The sequence below is a fragment of the Triticum aestivum genome, chromosome 2A (genome assembly GCF_018294505.1).
Source record: "Triticum aestivum cultivar Chinese Spring chromosome 2A, IWGSC CS RefSeq v2.1, whole genome shotgun sequence".
Taxonomy (NCBI): domain Eukaryota; kingdom Viridiplantae; phylum Streptophyta; class Magnoliopsida; order Poales; family Poaceae; genus Triticum; species Triticum aestivum.
Genome location: NC_057797.1, coordinates 163,649,307 through 163,666,735, shown reverse-complemented (window position 1 = coordinate 163,666,735; position 17,429 = coordinate 163,649,307). Strand labels below are relative to the sequence as shown.

Below are 17,429 nucleotides of genomic sequence, written 5' to 3'. Positions count from 1 at the left end.
GCGGCCCGGTGGCTATCTGATACCAAGTTTAAGAGGTAGGTTTAGGGTTTTGCATGAGTGGCTAACATCCAACCTCACGTCTCAATATATAGATAATCAAAATACAATTACATACGTATACAAATATGTGTACATATACAATATGTTAGACCCTATTTTACAAGGAAGCATATCACCTCCCAAGCCATCATGGATGTCACACCGAGCTGCAGAAGATGCCATATGGAAAAGAAACTATCCGCTACCGCACTCCAAGTAACCACGACTCATTGCTGCCGCCATAGTTGTGCTTCCCTCGCAGCTGACCGCCAACAAGAACTAGTGTAGTCGCCCTAAAAACTACCACCTTGGTCAGATGATCATGTCGTCCCCTCATTGCATGGGAAGAGCAGCCCTGCCGCCACTGTTGGCCGGACGAGCTTCACTTGCCGGGTTTTTCCGGTGGCGGCGAGGCGAATAAAAGAGGACGACAACGAGGAGAAGGTGGTGGACAGGGCGGCGGTTAGAGTTTTTATCAATGCGTCCCCTGAGAACGACACACATATTTATATGATTTCACCCATACGTTCTATAGTAGAAAGATGCAACGCTACCATAACATGGAGCTCGAACTAAAGACCAAGGGATTCTAAACGGGGAAGATGGTGCCCAGGGTGGATTTTTTTGATTCTAAACGGTAAATCGAGTGAGCAGTTTTGCGTCCAAGGGCTAATCGTAGCCGTTGATTTTAGATCTTGCCGTGGCCCCTCTTGCGAGCCGTCGTCTCCAGTCTCTCCACCAGTCAAAAAAACCCAGGCCGTCGGACGCCATCCCTAGCCACCGCGCCGCTATGTCCGCCGCCACCGCCGCGCTCCGGCCAACCGAGCCGTTCCCTCTCCCGAGCGGCCTATCCCTCGCGCGGCGCCTGAAGCTGCTCCTCTCCTTCTCCCGCGCCGACCTTTCCGTGAGCCCCGTCGACGAGTGGCAGCTCAAGTCCGCGCTCCTCGCCTTCCTCCGCAACCCGCCGCTCTCGCTCTCCCTCCTCCAAGACTCCGACCTGTCCGTCAGCCGCCTCCCGGACCTGCAGAAGCGCCGTCGGGACGATCCCGTCGCCTCCGGCATCCTGTACGTCCGCGATCTTTCCTTCCTCCGCCCAAGCAACCGCACAGGAGACGACGAAGCCGAGAAGATGACCCCAGAGCAGGAGGAGAAGAAGTACTCACAGTGGCGGAGCTCCCTGATCGAGAAGCTCGATGGCATCGAGCTCAACCATAAGGGGGTTATGTACCGGATGAGTGCCGAGATCCCCGCCTCAGATGACTTCATGGCCATGAAGAAGTCATGGGAGGATTTTTACGCCTCCGAGCTCTTCAGTACTAGTATGGGCTGGTTCTTGTATTGACTATTCTTGGTTGGATTTGCTACTAGATGGACTTGATAGATGCTTGATTGTTTCAGGGAATCCGGTGAGGAAGATAGCAAAAAGACCAGATACAATTCTTGTGAGAGGTGTGCCGTCCAGGTGGTTTGCGGAGACGAGGATATCGTCGAAGGCGTCCACATTGGTCACCCACACTATCTTCTCAGCTCTTGGTAAAATAAGGTGCAGTCTGGTGTTTGTGACGCATGTTTGGTTCATTATCTACCATCAATTTTTATTGCAATGGCCTACAAGCATACAGGCCAAAGGATTAATGCCACAAAACTGGAAACTGCTAAGGCTTAAAGACACCTAAATGAACTGTATATAAGCTACCTTATACCTCTATATTAATAGAAACATTGGACTACTATTTGTTCATCTCAGTGGCTTCTGATTTGTTTGTAGTACTCCCTCCGATCCATATTAATTGACGTTACTTTTGTACAACTTTGTACTAAAGCAATGTCAATTAATATGGATCGGAGAGTACTTAATTATTCTCACGTGCCTTGTTTTGTCCCGAAAATGGACACATAGTTATGAGCTGTGAACAGAGAGAATCAGTAACACTGGATGATTCCTTAATATATGTTTTCTAATATGATGCCGTTCATGTATAAACTCCGTTATTTCTCATCTTGCTTTCTATCTGATCATTATAGAATTATGATTCGAGTCTCCAAGTCCAAACTAACTTGTGCACATATAACCAGTAACAACTACTCAGAATTCATTGAAAAAGCTTCTTTTTGGCAATAATAAGCAATTTTGGGAATCAAAATGTGAAATAATACATCTTTGGAAACCTTTTCCATTTGTACAGTTGTGCGTGTGAAATCCACGCCACACAAACATGATTAGAAAACCAGACATTATTTAGTACTCCCTGTGTTCCATAATGCAGTGCATATAAATTTTCTGAAAAGTCAAACTTACCAAACTTTGACCAAGTTTATGAAGAAAATTATCTATATCTGTAATACCAAACATATATAATATGAATATTTAACTCATGATGTATCTGATGATATACACTACTATTCTTAATCTAAACTTTTTTCTCTCTAAATATGATCAAAGTTTGACTCTTGAAAAAATCTATACGCACTACATTATGGAATGTAGGGAGTATTATAATAAATTCATTGCACTCACTCTGACTAGTCAGGCTGTGAGCGTTATAATTTTGTTCAGTTTTTACCTCCTGGCACACATGTTACAACGGAGAAAAAGTCTAATTACAAAGAAAATCCTTTATGTTTTTTTGGAGTGGCAACTGGCCATGCAAGAATATTACATGGGCTGATTTCATATTTGTCCCTAAACTGCACGCGTTTAGGCGGAAGCCCATGGGTCCGGGTCCCTGGCTTACCGTGTGAAGGAAATCTGAGCAATCCTGGCCGTTGGGAATCTTGTGTGTTAGCTGTAGATAAGTGGAAGATGTTGCCGTATGAAAAAAAAATCAATGATTGACATTGTTTCTTCATTATTTGTGTGGGAAAAAAATCTAGACCAAATTAAGAAATGATGCACTATATAGCATTCCAGATATTGCTTTGAAATTTCATAGTTAAATTTCTGGGCTTCATTAAGTTCGTCATGGCTAATTGGATTTGCCCGAGGCCACAATCTGGGTTTTTAATTGCTGTCCTGTGATTTGCGTCACTGGAATTGCAATAAACATATTGTCCATTTGATATTTTATATTTGATCCATACCGCTTCAGGAAATTCTTACTAGCTCATAAGGTAGCATGAATATTTGTGCCCTCTAGATGTTTGGTTGACTGCTGTTACCTTTCTCTAAACTTATGCTACACAATCATTTTCTCTCTCCAATTGACAGGACCTTAAATATTTCTAATGATGATGAATTAGATGAAAAAAAAGATGAGACTAATAAGGGTCTCATATCTGGACTCAATTGTAAGGTGTGGGTGCAATTTGAGAATTATGATGACTTCCACAATGCAATGAAGGCATTATGTGGGCGGTCATTAGAGAAGGTAAAGTTTGCATATTCTATCAGTTGTTGCTTCTTAAGTCTTAACCATTCATGCCTATTAGTAGAAGCATAACACAACAACATGACAAGATCTACTTCACTCTATTTATAAGAAATCCATATTTATCATCGCGTAGCTGATATTTTAGAACTGACTATTGGAATGGTAATATATGGACGTATGGAATACATCTTTCCTATTCATGTGTGACATCTTCACCTCTAAGAGCAAGGTTGTCAGAATCGCGATTCTGTTGTACGATTCTACGACTTTACGATCCAAACTAACCCATGTGATTCTATGATTTTGGTCTGTAGAATCTGCGTTTTTACGATCCTAATAGTGAAGATTCTACGATTTGCGATCCTACCATCGAAGCTCCGATCCGATTCAGAATCACGATTCTGACAACCTTGTCTAAGAGTGCCAGTTTTTATCTACTTCTGTAACTTTTTAACCTATTTGTGGTTTGTCTAGTGACTTGTCTCATCTAGCGAACCCTATGGTGAACTTATATGGTCCAATAACGTCTAAGTTTGTGCAAGAATATAAACCAGTTGAGCCGCTTATATGTGAATTGTGTACAGATAAAGCCACCGCTTGGCAAAATTTATAAGATTCTTACTCTTGAAATGTGTGACCCTTGAAAAAAGATCGATGGAGTGAGCCGCAAGGAATAACATTGTGAATTATACATATTTTACTAATCATTGTCAGAAGTACTTGAAATGGTATTACTTATAGGCTAAGTCACGCCAAATCCTTGCGTTGGTATGGTAGAGTACCTTTTTTTAGTGGAGTTTTGTAGTATAGTGATATGGTCCAGTTGATATCTGTCATGATGGGAACTATGGTCTAAAGAAGGGATAACAATAATCAGGAGTACTCCAACACACTTGAATTACGCACATAAAGCAAATATCTTGCATTCTACAGCTCTAAAACCTGTCATCAACCAGTGCATTGAACTCCAAGAAATAGATGTGGTTTGTACAGAAGGCCTTTCCAATACATAATGACTGGAAACATCTTGCATTTAGAGCTGAAAACATGTCATGTAATAGTGCATTAACATCCACAAGAAACTTAAATGTGTTAACCTTGAACCCACTGCTCAATGTACTTGACCCAGTAGGTGGCCCTGTCCTTGTGTACATTGGCGAGCAGTAGCAATTTCAGGCATACCTCCATAGGCGCAGCGCCGCAGCCTGTTTTTGTTCTTGTTAGGCCCTGCCATCATTGGCAGCTGTTGTGGCCCTTTTTTCTGAAGTATTTGTAAGATCACGGAAGATGCCCCAACAACGTCACAAATATCACACCCTCCTTTGACTATACAGTTTTGCATGACAATGTGATGAGCCGGTCGAAGGGTGCTACCAGTGTTGGAAGCTCAGCGTCCATGTCAAAATCCTAGACACCATCACCAAACTGTGCCACAACAGCATGTGTAAACTACCCTAACAATTGCAATTCTACATGTGCTCTAGGACCGCTGCTCATCATTCCATTGCCACAACCTTGACGCCTATTGCTTCTTGTAGAAGATGTACCATATAAGGGAAAACCTAAGAAGCACCGACGCAGTCAGAGCTGCCGATTTGCCGTCCTGATACGGGGGGACACGGGGATATGCTTGGATACGGCTGGATACGCATATCACGAGTAATCCATCTTTTTTGAATTAAAAAAGAAAGAAATGTTACGGCCTAGATTCGGCATTGAGACGGTGGGGACTAGGGAGCCAGCCTCCAGTGACCACGCTGCTGCCCAGTTCTCCTCGTGTCCCCGTATGCGTATCGCCTTGTCTCCGTTCCGTATCCGTGCTTCTTAGGGGAAAACGAATTTTCAAGGCAGGGGTGAGCCCTGCTTGAGAACTGTAACAGGGTGCTCTACTAGTGCCCTGTAGAGACATTAAGGAAATTGTTACTGCTCACTGCCGTGATTGCACACTAGTGTCAGGTTTGATGCGGTGTCTAGTGCACTAATGCCTGACATGTTTTCAGCTCTGATGGAAGACATTTCCTCCAAAGTGTTAGCAGATCATCCCTCAAAAAAAAAAATGTTAGCAGATCACCTACAATGTGTGATGACTTACACTTGATATTTGCTCATGTTTTTATTCTTTCTTTATATAACATTAGTTGCCTGACATGACATGATGTAGTATTCAAATGGATTATCCCATGGTTCCATGATTTTCTATTGAATAAGAGAAGGAAATAGCATTACAAATACTTTTGACATGATGATCATCAACTAAATAAGTAAAAGAGATGTAGAATTTAGAGAGCATATTCCTTTGAATTCACTCCATCAATATTTTCTCAAGGGTTCACACATTTTGATAGAAATTTTACAAGACCAATGGCTAGTAACTGATGGCTTCTAGTCTCTGTACCCTAGTCACTACACAATACAGGTTAACGTCTAATAAATCTTTGCATTTTGTGTTAGAAAGCATAATGAAAGCTGACTCGTTTATTTTGTTTTTAAAGGAAGGATCACGGTTGAAAGTGAACTATGATGTGACTTGGGACAGGGAAGGTTTCTTTCGTAATACACAATACGAGCCTGCACATAACAAACTAGAAGAAATAGATGCACCGGTACATGGAAGGAAGAAACATTACACCTCGCGAATCGAATCAGATCATAGGAAGAGATTCAGGGTAAGTTACCATGTCAAGTTTTATGCCAAAAGTTTTCAACTCTGATTTTGGCATGTCTGTGACATCATGCTCCATTACAACTGAAGCATTCCTGCATGGTTCCTGCCAAATATATTACCAGAACGTGGCTCGTCTTCAAATTTGAAACGTGTGTAATATGAGGAACATTATTTGGCAGTGCTTCAGTTCACATGCATACATTTATCTTCATGGAGATTTAATATAACAGGATCATGGGGCGCAATATTGATGAGGAAACTTGACACCGTGGCCTACTACTGTACCTCTGTTACTAATGTAAGACGTGAGCTGCCAAAACGTCTTACATCAGCGAACAGAGGTAGTATCAGGCAAATACCTGTTTAGAAGTTTAAAATGCAGATAGTTTGCCTCCACTTGCCTTGTATTTGTCATGTGGGGCGCTGCGTACAGGCGCGGGTCGCGCGCCCAGGGGCAGCAGCCGACGGCCACAGCTGGCGAGGCATGATCGGGACAAGGAGTCCTGATCCTACGTTGGTTCCTAGAGTCCAGGAATAGTTAGTTTCCTAGTTTGTTAGGAGTCCAGGAGTAGTTAGTTTCCTAGTTTGTTAGAAGCCCATAAGGCCTTTATATATCCTGTAATCTGCACCCTTGGACGCAGGCAATAAATCATTATCTCCTACCTCCTCCTCTACTCCTAATCTCTTCTCCTGCACCATTGAGCAGTTAGGCAAAAACCCTAGCGCTCCTATCAACCGAGACTACGAACTACGTAGTAGAGGTCCTGCTGTCTTGGGCACCGAGGTCCTTGACAACTTGGTATCAGGTTCCAGGCGATCCTCTTCCCCGTCCGCGCTCCATCCGCAGCCCGCCGCCACCCCTGCGTCCGCGCCAAGCACACCTCCATCGCCACCATCCGCCGCCGCCTCGGTCACTTCCGGCATGGCAGAACCAACCACCGCTGATCTGGCCACGATGATCGAGGCCTTGACTGCAACGGTGGCGTCCCTGCAGACGTCCGTCGCCGCGCTCCAGAAGGACAAGTCTACCTCCTCGTCGAGCACTGCCGGCGCCCACGATGGGCAGCACCACAATGATCGCCCGCCCCGGTTTCAGAAGATGGACTTCCCCAAGTTCGACGGCAAGTCAGATCCGCTCGCTTTCCTCAACAGATGCGAGTCCTTCTTCCATCAACAACGGATCGCCGAGGAGGAAAAAGTCTGGATGGCGTCCTACAACCTTGAGGGTTCTGCCCAGCTGTGGTACATGCAGGTCCAGCGTGACGAGGGCACTCCGCCGTGGCGCCGCTTCTCCGAGCTGCTCAACCTCCGCTTCGGGCCACCTCTACGCGCTAAACCCGCTGGGCGAACTAATGGCGTGCAAGCGCACAACGTCCGTAGTCGACTTCCAGGAGCGGTTTGAGGCGCTCCTCCCCCGGGCAGGCATCTTATCAGAGACACAGAAGGTTCAGATCTTCACCGCGGGACTCCAGCCACCCCTCAGCCTCGACGTGGAAATCCACAACCCGCAGTCCCTCGCCGTCGCCATGAGCCTCGCCCGCAAGTTGGAGCTGCGCGACCAGTGCACGCTCACCTCCGCACCACCGGTGCGTTTTTAGCAGAAGGGCATCCTGCCGGCGCCCGTACCACGCCTCGCGCCCCCCGTACCGGCTCTACCAGCCGCACCCCCTGCACCTAGTCTGCCGGAAGGGCGCCCAATCAAACGCCTGTCACAGACAGAGATGGAGGAACGCCGTCGCCTGGGCCTATGCTTCAATTGTAATGAGAAGTTTGGCAGGGGCCACAACCGCGTCTGCCAGCGCATCTTCCTCCTCGACCTGGCGCCGGACGACGACGACGACACGGCCTCCGCCACCGCTGATGCCTCGCCGGCCGACCCTCGGATCTCGCTCCACGCGATCTCCGGCGTGCGCACGAGCGAGACCATGCAGATGCATGTCACCCTCGGGGGTGTCTCCCTCCTCGCCCTGATCGACTCAGGCTCCACCCACAACTTCATCGCTGAGGAGGCGGCCGCTCGTGCTACACTGCCATCCCCCACCACCGAGAAGATGCGTGTCACGGTGGCCAACGGCGAGCGTGTTCCGTGCCAGGGCGCATACCGCGCCGTCTCCTTCCGCATCGACCAGGAGGCGTTCTCGGAGGATTTCCTCGCCTTGCCGCTCGCAGGCTACGACGTCATCTTGGGCACGCAATGGCTGGCGACGCTTGGACCGATCCTGTGGGATTTCCGCGCCCTCTCCATGACGTTCTGGCGGAGGGGCCATCGGGTCTGCTGGCGCGGCCTTGCCGGACCGGACGGGCCAGCCCTGCAATCATGCAATGGCCGCGATTTCCTCGACGCCATCCTCACCGAGTTTGACGGCATCTTCGCCGAACCCTCCGGCGTACCACCACTCCGCAGCCGCGACCACGGCATCACCCTGCTGCCAGGCTCCGCCCCGGTGGCCGTCCGTCCGTATCGCTACCCGGCCGCGCACAAGGACGAGCTGGAGCGTCAGTGCGCCGCCATGCTCGCCCAGGGCATCATCCGAGCAAGTCGTTCCGCATTCTCATCGCCGGTACTGCTGGTCCGCAAGCCCGACGGGTCCTGGCGCTTCTGCATCGACTACCGCGCCCTGAACGCCATCACCATCAAGGATGCGTTTCCAATTCCGGTGGTGGACGAACTCCTCGACGAGCTCCGGCGCGCTCGTTTCTTCACCAAGCTCGACTTACGCTCCGGCTACCACCAGGTGCGGATGCGTGCGGAGGACATCCCAAAGACTGCCTTCCGTACCCACGACGGCCTCTACGAGTTCCTGGTGATGCCGTTCGGCCTCTGCAACGCGCCGGCGACGTTCCAGGCACTCATGAACGATCTGCTGCGGCCGTACCTGCGCCGTTTCGTTCTCGTCTTCTTCGACGACATCCTCATATTCAGCGAGTCGTGGGCCGATCATCTTCGCCATGTGCGCACCATCTTTACCGTACTGCGCCAGCACCGGCTCTTCGTCAAGAGGTCCAAATGCTCGTTCGCCGTCGAGTCGATCTCCTACCTGGGTCACACCATCTCCGCGGCCGGAGTGGCCATGGATCCGGAAAAAGTGCAGGCCGTGGCCGACTGGCCGCAGCCTCGCTCGGCGCGCGCGGTCCGGGGGTTTCTCGGTCTTGCAGGGTACTACCGCAAGTTTGTCAAGGAGTTTGGCGTGGTCGCCGCGCCCCTGACGGCCCTGCTTCGCAAGGACGGCTTCTCATGGTCGCCGGAGGCGGCAACAGCTTTTACCGCCCTCAAGACGGCGGTCACCACGGCTCCCGTGCTCGCATTGCCCGATTTCACACGGCCGTTCATCGTCGAGTGTGACGCGTCTACATACGGTTTCGGGGCCGTCCTTCTCCAGGATCAGCACCCGGTGGCTTTCTTCAGCCGGCCGGCCGCGCCTCGTCACCGTTCTCTGGCGGCATATGAACGGGAACTCATTGGCCTGGTGCTCGCTATTCGCCATTGGCGACCGTACCTCTGGGGGCGCCAATTTGTGGTAAAAACTGACCACTACAGTCTCAAATTCCTCCTTGACCAGCGCTTGGCAACCATTCCGCAGCACCACTGGGTCGGCAAACTACTGGGGTTCGATTTCACTGTGGAGTACAAGGCCGGTAGTACAAACACGGTGGCGGATGCCCTTTCCCGCCGCGACACGGAAGAGACGGGGGTCATGGTTATATCTGGTCCTCACTTCGACTTCATCGACCGCCTACGGCACGCTTCGTCCACCGACCCAGCACTCGTCGCGTTGCGCGAGGATATCACGGCAGGCGCTCGGCAGCTGCCGTGGGCGCTCTCCGACGGCCTCGTCACTTTTAACGGCCGCCTCTACATCCCGCCAACGTCTCCACTACTCCAGGAGCTTCTCACCGCAGTGCACGATGACGGACACGAAGGCGTCCTGCGCACGCTGCATCGTCTCCGCCGCGACTTCCACGCACCTAACCTTCGCAAGACGGTGCAGGAGTATGTCCGCGCCTGTGGTACTTGCCAGCGGTACAAGTCCGAGCACTTGCACCCCGCCGGTCTGCTGCTGCCACTGCCGGTGCCCACTGCCGTGTGGACTGACGTCGGCATCGATTTCGTAGAAGCGCTCCCTCGTGTGGGCGGGAAGTCTGTTATCCTCACCGTGGTGGATCGCTTCAGCAAGTACTGCCACTTTGTGGCGCTGGCCCACCCGTACACGGCGGAATCAGTGGCGCAGGTGTTCTTCGCTGAGATTGTGCGTCTCCATGGCGTCCCGCAGTCCATGGTCTCTGACCGCGACCCCGTCTTCACCTCGGCTTTTTGGCGGGAGCTCATGCGCCTCACCGGGACCAAGCTGCACATGACGACGGCGTTTCATCCACAGTCGGATGGCCAAACGGAGGCTGCTAACAAGATCATTGTGATGTATCTCCGTTGTCTCACCGGGGATCGTCCCAGGCAGTGGCTCCGATGGCTTCCCTGGGCCGAGTACATATACAACACCGCCTACCAGACATCAACCCAAGAAACTCCGTTCAAGCTTGTGTATGGCCGTGACCCTCCCACTATTCGCTCTTACGAGCCGGGCGATACACGGGTGGCCGCAGTGGCCAGGAGCATGGCGGAGTGCGACGAGTTACTCGCAGACGTCCGCTATCGTCTACAGCAGGCACAAGCGGTCTACAAGTCCTACTACGACAGACGCCATCGGGACATTCGGCATGACGTGGGCGATTGGGTCTGGCTTCGTCTTCGCCAGCGCGCCGCGTCCTCTCCCAACCTGCCAACCAGGGGCAAGCTCAAGCCACGCTTCTATGGGCCGTACCGCATTTCAGAGGTCGTCAACGACGTGGCCTACCGCCTTGAGCTTCCGGCACGCTCGCGCCTCCATGACGTGTTCCACGTGGGCCTCCTCAAGAAGTTCTTCGGCACGCCTCCAACTGCACCACCGGGATTGCCTCCGATCCACAACGGGGCGGCTGTTCCAGAACCGGAGCGCGTGACTCGTGCACGACTAGCACGCGGCGTTCGCCAGCTGCTCGTCCACTGGAAGGGTGAAGCAGCATCATCAGCTACATGGGAGGATCTTGACAGTTTTGTCGAGCGCTACCCCGCTTTTCAGCTCGAGGACGAGCTGCTCGTCGAGGGGGGGAGAGATGTCATGTGGGGCGCTGCGTACAGGCGCGGGTCGCGCGCCCAGGGGCAGCAGCCGACGGCCACAGCTGGCGAGGCATGATCGGGACAAGGAGTCCTGATCCTACGTTGGTTCCTAGAGTCCAGGAATAGTTAGTTTCCTAGTTTGTTAGGAGTCCAGGAGTAGTTAGTTTCCTAGTTTGTTAGAAGCCCATAAGGCCTTTATATATCCTGTAATCTGCACCCTTGGACGCAGGCAATAAATCATTATCTCCTACCTCCTCCTCTACTCCTAATCTCTTCTCCTGCACCATTGAGCAGTTAGGCAAAAACCCTAGCGCTCCTATCAACCGAGACTACGAACTACGTAGTCGAGGTCCTGCTGTCTTGGGCACCGAGGTCCTTGACAGTATTAAAGAAACATATGGAATTAATCATGTGTTTGAGTAAAATTGCCACCCCTGGGCCTAATTAATTTTTCAGGATAACGGAAGTTCTGGCTTTTGCTATTTCGGGTAGATTTATAAACTGTCCATAATTTATATGTTTATTTTGAACTCTCTTGGAAAAACATGTCTTCTTTCTTGGCTAGTCTGATGGGTAGCGAGAATTTTCCGGCGCTTGTCTTGTATCATTCCTCTGTTCTGTACAATGTATTCCTTTTTCTGTCTTACTATGCTTTTCCTTAACCATTTCTGTTTCTAACATCTATTCTTCTCAATGTGATTCAGGATTGATGGCGCAAAGGACATGATGGGTTGTGAAATTACATGTCATGAGGAGAATTGGTTGTATTGTGCGGTCTGTACCATTGTGATGTACCCTATTTGTTTTTTGTCACCTTTTACTTCTCATCATTAGTCTAACAGTAAAATCATTCTGTCCGAGTCGCTGATTTGTACTCCCTCCGTCCCACAGTATAAGATATTACAGCTATTGTGGTGGTACCGAAAGTTTGAGCTTAACAGAAGTTAGTGTGTGCTTCAGTAAGAGTTTTGCCTTGAGTCTTGCTATACACACGATTTTCTTCGGACGATTCTAAGGCGACAGGTTAAATCAGCCACACATGCGCATGATTGACTTTGCAAGGGCCGCTGGATTGTTTGATCGTCCACAGGTCAGCCATCACATGTCGTCCGTGGAGCAATTTCGTTTTGCCTTTAGCACCTCTACATCTGCTCATTTGATCAATCACAAAACCCACTGCAGTTACGCTCCGTTCTAGATGTGCGGAGTCCCAACTGCTCGATTATCTTACTCCCTAAGTTGTAGTAAAACTTACGGAAGGAGTAATTAAATTCATTTCTCAACCTTCCCCTTTGTCAAAGCAAACATTCAACAACGAGTATCTGGCAGACTGGTTGGGTGGTAAGAGAGTTCCCCTCTCCAGCGTGTCGTCCTCCCCACAGCGGCTCGGGCGGCGCCACTCCCCCGCGCAACCTCCTCCCCCCGCTTCTCCTTCCCTCCCGTGCCACCTATGGGATTCCTCGGGCAAAGCCTAGCTTGATCTGGCAGCGGCGGGTCGTGGCATGCAGCAATCTGCCCCAATTGAGTAGGCGGCTCGGGTGGTGGTCCGGTGTCACGCTTCTTTGGCACGCGTCGCCGGGCTATGAGGCGGCGTCTAAGTACGAAGCAAAATGAGAAAATCTACATTTTAATATATATATATGACAACACTATTCTAATTCAGAATTAGAATAATTATTTGGATCACAGCCAAGCCATATAAGGGCGCGACAGGGGTCTCCCAAACTCAGAAAACCATGGAAAGAAAAGGAAAAAGAAAAACACCCACACCGACCACTCCCCCAGCCCATCCCCACCCGATCCCCACCTTCCCCGCCCCCTCCACAACCGCCGCCGCCCTGGTGCCGGCGCACCTTTCGCCGCCGGCCACCCCAGCCCCATCGCCGCCTCCGACCCCGACGCGCCTCCCGCCGCCAGCCGCCCCAACACCCATGTTTCCCACCGGCCCACCCCACAGGCCGCCGCCCTCCTCCAATCGCGCCTTCGGCTGCCCCCTCCTCCAATCGCGCTGTGTGCCGCCCCCACTTCCAACTGCGCCGCTGCTGGCCCCTACCACCACCGGTGCTACGGCCAGGCCAGGCCCAATCTTCAACCACGCCGCTGTCGAGGCCCGACTTCCAAACGCGTCAGCGCCGGGCCCCTACCTCCACTCACGCTGCCACCGAGCCCTGACAAGCGGCCCTCCGGCTAACCACCGCTTCCCCTCCCGCCGCACGCGCCCTTCGGCCAACTACAGCCTCCCCACCCCGTCCCGCTCGTCTCCCGACCAACCATCGCCTCCCCATCCCTCTGACCTCGACCTGCAACTGGTGGTGGTCTCGACCTGTAGCTGGTCCGTGCTGATAGGGATCATCTTCTCTTGCAGAGATCCATCGACGTTCCTTGCTGATGGCTGCCCGAGCTATGAGAATAATCGGCCTCCAACCGCCTCGGCCGCTCACCAACACGCCCACCTGCAGTTCAGGTATTGCCTAGCCGATGCTAATCGCGACCACTGCCCCTTACAAGCTGTCTCTCATCTAGAGCTTGTCAGTACAACGGTTGTCCCATGCATTACTCGCTTAAAAATTTATTCATGGATGCCACCAAGAACCCACGCCTATGCTCTCTCTCTCAATTTGTTGAAACATATAGCAATCTTCTTGTGTACTAATTGACTTTATGGCCAAGTTTTCTGTGTACGTGATGCTACTAATCTAATATTGGAAAAGATTTCCCATGAGATGAGTGTGTATCAGGGTTGAAAATTTTATTTTAAGATCCTCTTGTGGTCTTTGAGGACTCAAATCATGTATTCTGTACACATGAGTGAATTTCAGTTTGCTGGAGAAGAGACATTGCCATGGCCGATGTTGGCTGTTCGTGCATGGACGTGACTGTATTCCATTTGAAAACCTGGGAGCATGCCCAAAAAGTTCAGAAATATCAATGGTAGAAGTTAGAATATTTGGAGGTTGATGCTTCGTGTGTGTATACATGGGTGCACATTTTCTTTTTCATGATATGTAGTTCAACAATGCCATAAATTCCTCCGGAATTTGTTCCATTTAGCAATTTGTGTTATGATGATTCGGTACTTGTTGTTTACAAAAAATGCCATTTTTGCAGCAAAATGTTTTTGAAAAAAATGTAGTGAAAAATTGTGCTCTCAAGAGTGTTTGATATGCTCACAAAAAGTGTTTTGATGAATTGGTTTATTTGAAGTTCAATCTGGTTTGTTGAAGAAGGTCGACTCTATCCTGGACAGCACACAGCCTCCTCCCAGTGGGGCCCATCACGCTCAGGTCGTTCGTCGCTGCCACCTCCGGCCGTTCAACTACGCAGCGCTAAGACGTTCATCGCCATCAGAAACAGCGACGAGCACGAAGACACCCCCTCATGCTCAGTGCTCTGTCCGGCATAACACAAGAAGTTCATGTAAAACAGCTGCGAACATTCAGGTACATCAAAGAATATACTCATGTGCATATAGATGAGTTCTCACCTACCCATTTTGCTCTCGATGGTGCTGCTGTAGTTCAGCTTGAGTGTGTGAGAGAGATTAGCTGATGTTGTTGTCCTTGTTTTTTCTGTGAGAGATTAGCTCGCCCCTCCTCCATCGATGGCCTACACCGGCCACTAGAACCCGTCCAGGTGCTGGCCGTCATCCTCTATCTTCAATTACGAGTCAGCAACAACACTGCGAATAGAAAGGTCAGCATCTGGCCCTCTAGAAGTTCAGTTTGTTGATTTTCTGAAGTTTTTAAATTGGACTATAACCATGTATATTTTGCAGGGCCCTGTGAAGTTCAATTTGTTTTGCTTTTCGAAGTTCAGTTTGTTGATTTTCTGAAGTTTGGATTGTTAATTTTTTGAAGAGAAAGGTTGATTCACTTGCACTCCTCTATCTAGTCCTGTGTGGTGATATCCTCGACTCCTCGGTTCGGAGCTAGCAGCGGTTCTTCAACTTCCCTGCTGCGTTGTCGCGATTGTTGGTAAATAATCCTTGTTCTACTATTGCCTTGTAGTAATGCTGGATGGGTTCCCCCTTGTTTTGGAACCATAATAATACAAGTTTGTCTCTACGCTCCTGTTCCTGTGATTACAATAGCAGAGAAAAGTACGAAGGGTCAGAGCCAAACCAGAGTGAACCATACCAATCAGAACATGGTCATTTGGAACCAACTCTAATCGTTTGTTCATCTAACTGCAGCAGAGAAAATTTTTATACTTTGTTCATCTACGGTGCCAAGTTGAGCGGACACTGTAGCACTCGAGAAGATGGGGAGAGGATGTGTGGTGAAGAGAAAACATAGGGTTTCAAAATTGTCCATTGGTGGTAGCATCTAATCATTTTATCCAAAGTGTAATGGACATGTGTATGTATGTACAGTAGCATATTTTACTCGAATCGAGTTATTTTTTTAATGCACGAAGTTTGTGCAGCCAAAAAAACATGTATTAAACTGGTTTTTGTGTATTTTTCTAACCTTTTCTACACCTTTCTACGAGATGTGCAAATCCCAGGCCGTTCATCTTTGTCACCATTGGTCGTCCAATGATGCAGGCCCATGTCGTTCACTGCTGTATCGCCAACCTGCTGCTCTTGTGCTGATGGACATCAACTTGTTGTCTTGTAGTAATGAATCAGATAGCTAAACTTCTATAGTTGATGTCTCTTCTTCAATTTCCGTCGTTCGAGAGGATCTGTAGGCAGCGGTGTCCTTATCAGTGACACCACCTGATTGCAAAATGAAAAATCTCATCAGTTTCATTTTAAAAGAGCAGCCCTTCCTATTATGTCGAGCAATTCACTTGTTGTCAAAATTTTGTATCCATATTTTGGGGCCTCATGACGCCCAGTAGTTTGCATTATTCACCGATGCACCGCTCTTCTCTGGAGCAGAAAGACAGAAGTTCATCCTAACAACCTTATATGGTTCAATGTGTATATTAAATGAAGGAAAAAAGCAATAGTAGGTGTCCAGCAACATCAATGTGTGGCTGCCTATAATTCTTCTATGTGCACACGCATGCTGTACACATGAGCATCAGTAGGAGGAAAATGGAGACCGGTCAGCGCAATAAGTTCAAAAAAAATTGAGCAAGAAGTTCAAATAAAAAAGTACTTCAAAAACCATTATAAAAATGGATTTTTATCATTTAAAAAAATGGAGAAGTCCAAATTAAAAAGAGGAACATTTCAAAAGAATTTATGAAAAAAATCCCCGTTATAAAAAACTAGAAGTTCAAATTAGAATAAAAGGAACAAGTAAAAAAGTTTTAAAAAAAATCCTGTTTCTTAAAAAACTAGAAGTTCAAATTTAATTAACGGAGCAGGAAAGTTGCATGTTTTCAAAAGCTTATTCATGTGCAGCAGAAGTTCAAGTCAAACTAATGGGGCGATTCAGCTCTTATTCTTGAAAAAGTGGAGAAAATTATACATGCTCTCTAGGTCAAAAGTTTGGCTTTAATTTATGTTTTGCGAAGGTTAAAATGTTGTGTTCGAGAAGGTCAAGTGTGTTATCTCAGCAAGTTCAAAATAAATTTAAACATGCAAGAAAACAAAAAGGGGGAAGTTCAATTTCTAAAGATGACGCGGTTCAACGTGTAAACCAATGTTGAAAGAAAACAAAAAGGAAATGAGAAGTTCAATTTCTAAAGATGAAGCGGTTCAACGTGCAACCCAATGTTGAAAAAAAAAGGAGAAGTTCAATTTCTAAAGATGACGTGGTTCGACGTGCTAAACAATGTTGAAAGAAAATAAAAAGAAAAGAAGAAGTTCAATTTCTAAAGATGACGCGGTTTGATGTGCAAACCAATGCAAAAACACACACAGAAATGTTGTTTTGGTGTCTTAAAATATTTTTATTCATAAAAAGATTAAGAAAAAACCAGGAAGTCCATATTAAAAAGAAGGAGAAGTTCGATGATTATAGAAAACTCAAATTTCCCTCGTTATGAAACAAATGGAAGCAAGAAGTTCAAAAATAAAATAACAAGAAGTTCAACTTTTAAAAATGGAGCGCTTCAAAATTCACAAAAAAAGGATTAAGAAATTCAGATTAATATTTATAAAAAACTTAGATATTTTCACGTAACCGAGAGAAGTTCAGGTTGATAAACTACCAGAAGTTCACGTTCTACACGGTGTGCATTTTGTATTAAAAAAGGATAAAAATGCAAAGGGTAAATTTGTTGTCGTTATAAGTTCAAGTACTTC

At 48.3% G+C, this 17,429-nt stretch overlaps 2 protein-coding genes across 2 annotated transcripts; both read left to right on the top strand.

Annotated features, from left to right (window-relative positions):
- The first annotated feature begins 742 nt into the window (after positions 1 to 742).
- Positions 743 to 12,190, top strand: LOC123188147 (uncharacterized). Its single transcript, XM_044600190.1, has 5 exons — positions 743 to 1,358; positions 1,438 to 1,582; positions 3,248 to 3,407; positions 5,903 to 6,076; positions 11,932 to 12,190. Exons 1-5 carry the CDS (start codon positions 830 to 832, stop codon positions 11,935 to 11,937), a joined length of 1,014 nt encoding a protein of 337 aa, XP_044456125.1. The 5' UTR covers positions 743 to 829; the 3' UTR covers positions 11,938 to 12,190.
- Positions 12,191 to 12,963: 773 nt separating this feature from the next.
- On the top strand, positions 12,964 to 15,872 carry LOC123191604 (proline-rich receptor-like protein kinase PERK2). Its single transcript, XM_044604272.1, has 4 exons — positions 12,964 to 13,691; positions 14,475 to 14,667; positions 14,804 to 14,920; positions 15,003 to 15,872. The coding sequence occupies exons 1-4, from the start codon at positions 12,964 to 12,966 to the stop codon at positions 15,057 to 15,059; spliced, it is 1,095 nt and encodes a 364-aa protein (XP_044460207.1). The 3' UTR covers positions 15,060 to 15,872.
- The last annotated feature ends 1,557 nt before the right edge of the window (positions 15,873 to 17,429 follow it).

Coding starts and splice junctions, on each gene's coding strand:
- LOC123188147 (XM_044600190.1), top strand. CDS start 830: ATGTCCGCCGCCACCGCCGCGCTCCGGCCAACCGAGCCGTTCCCTCTC. Junction 1,359..1,437: donor CTCCGAGCTCTTCAGTACTA/GTATGGGCTGGT, acceptor TGATTGTTTCAG/GGAATCCGGTGAGGAAGATA. Junction 1,583..3,247: donor TCAGCTCTTGGTAAAATAAG/GTGCAGTCTGGT, acceptor TCCAATTGACAG/GACCTTAAATATTTCTAATG.
- LOC123191604 (XM_044604272.1), top strand. CDS start 12,964: ATGGAAAGAAAAGGAAAAAGAAAAACACCCACACCGACCACTCCCCCA. Junction 13,692..14,474: donor CACGCCCACCTGCAGTTCAG/GTATTGCCTAGC, acceptor TATCCTGGACAG/CACACAGCCTCCTCCCAGTG. Junction 14,921..15,002: donor ACAACACTGCGAATAGAAAG/GTCAGCATCTGG, acceptor TATATTTTGCAG/GGCCCTGTGAAGTTCAATTT.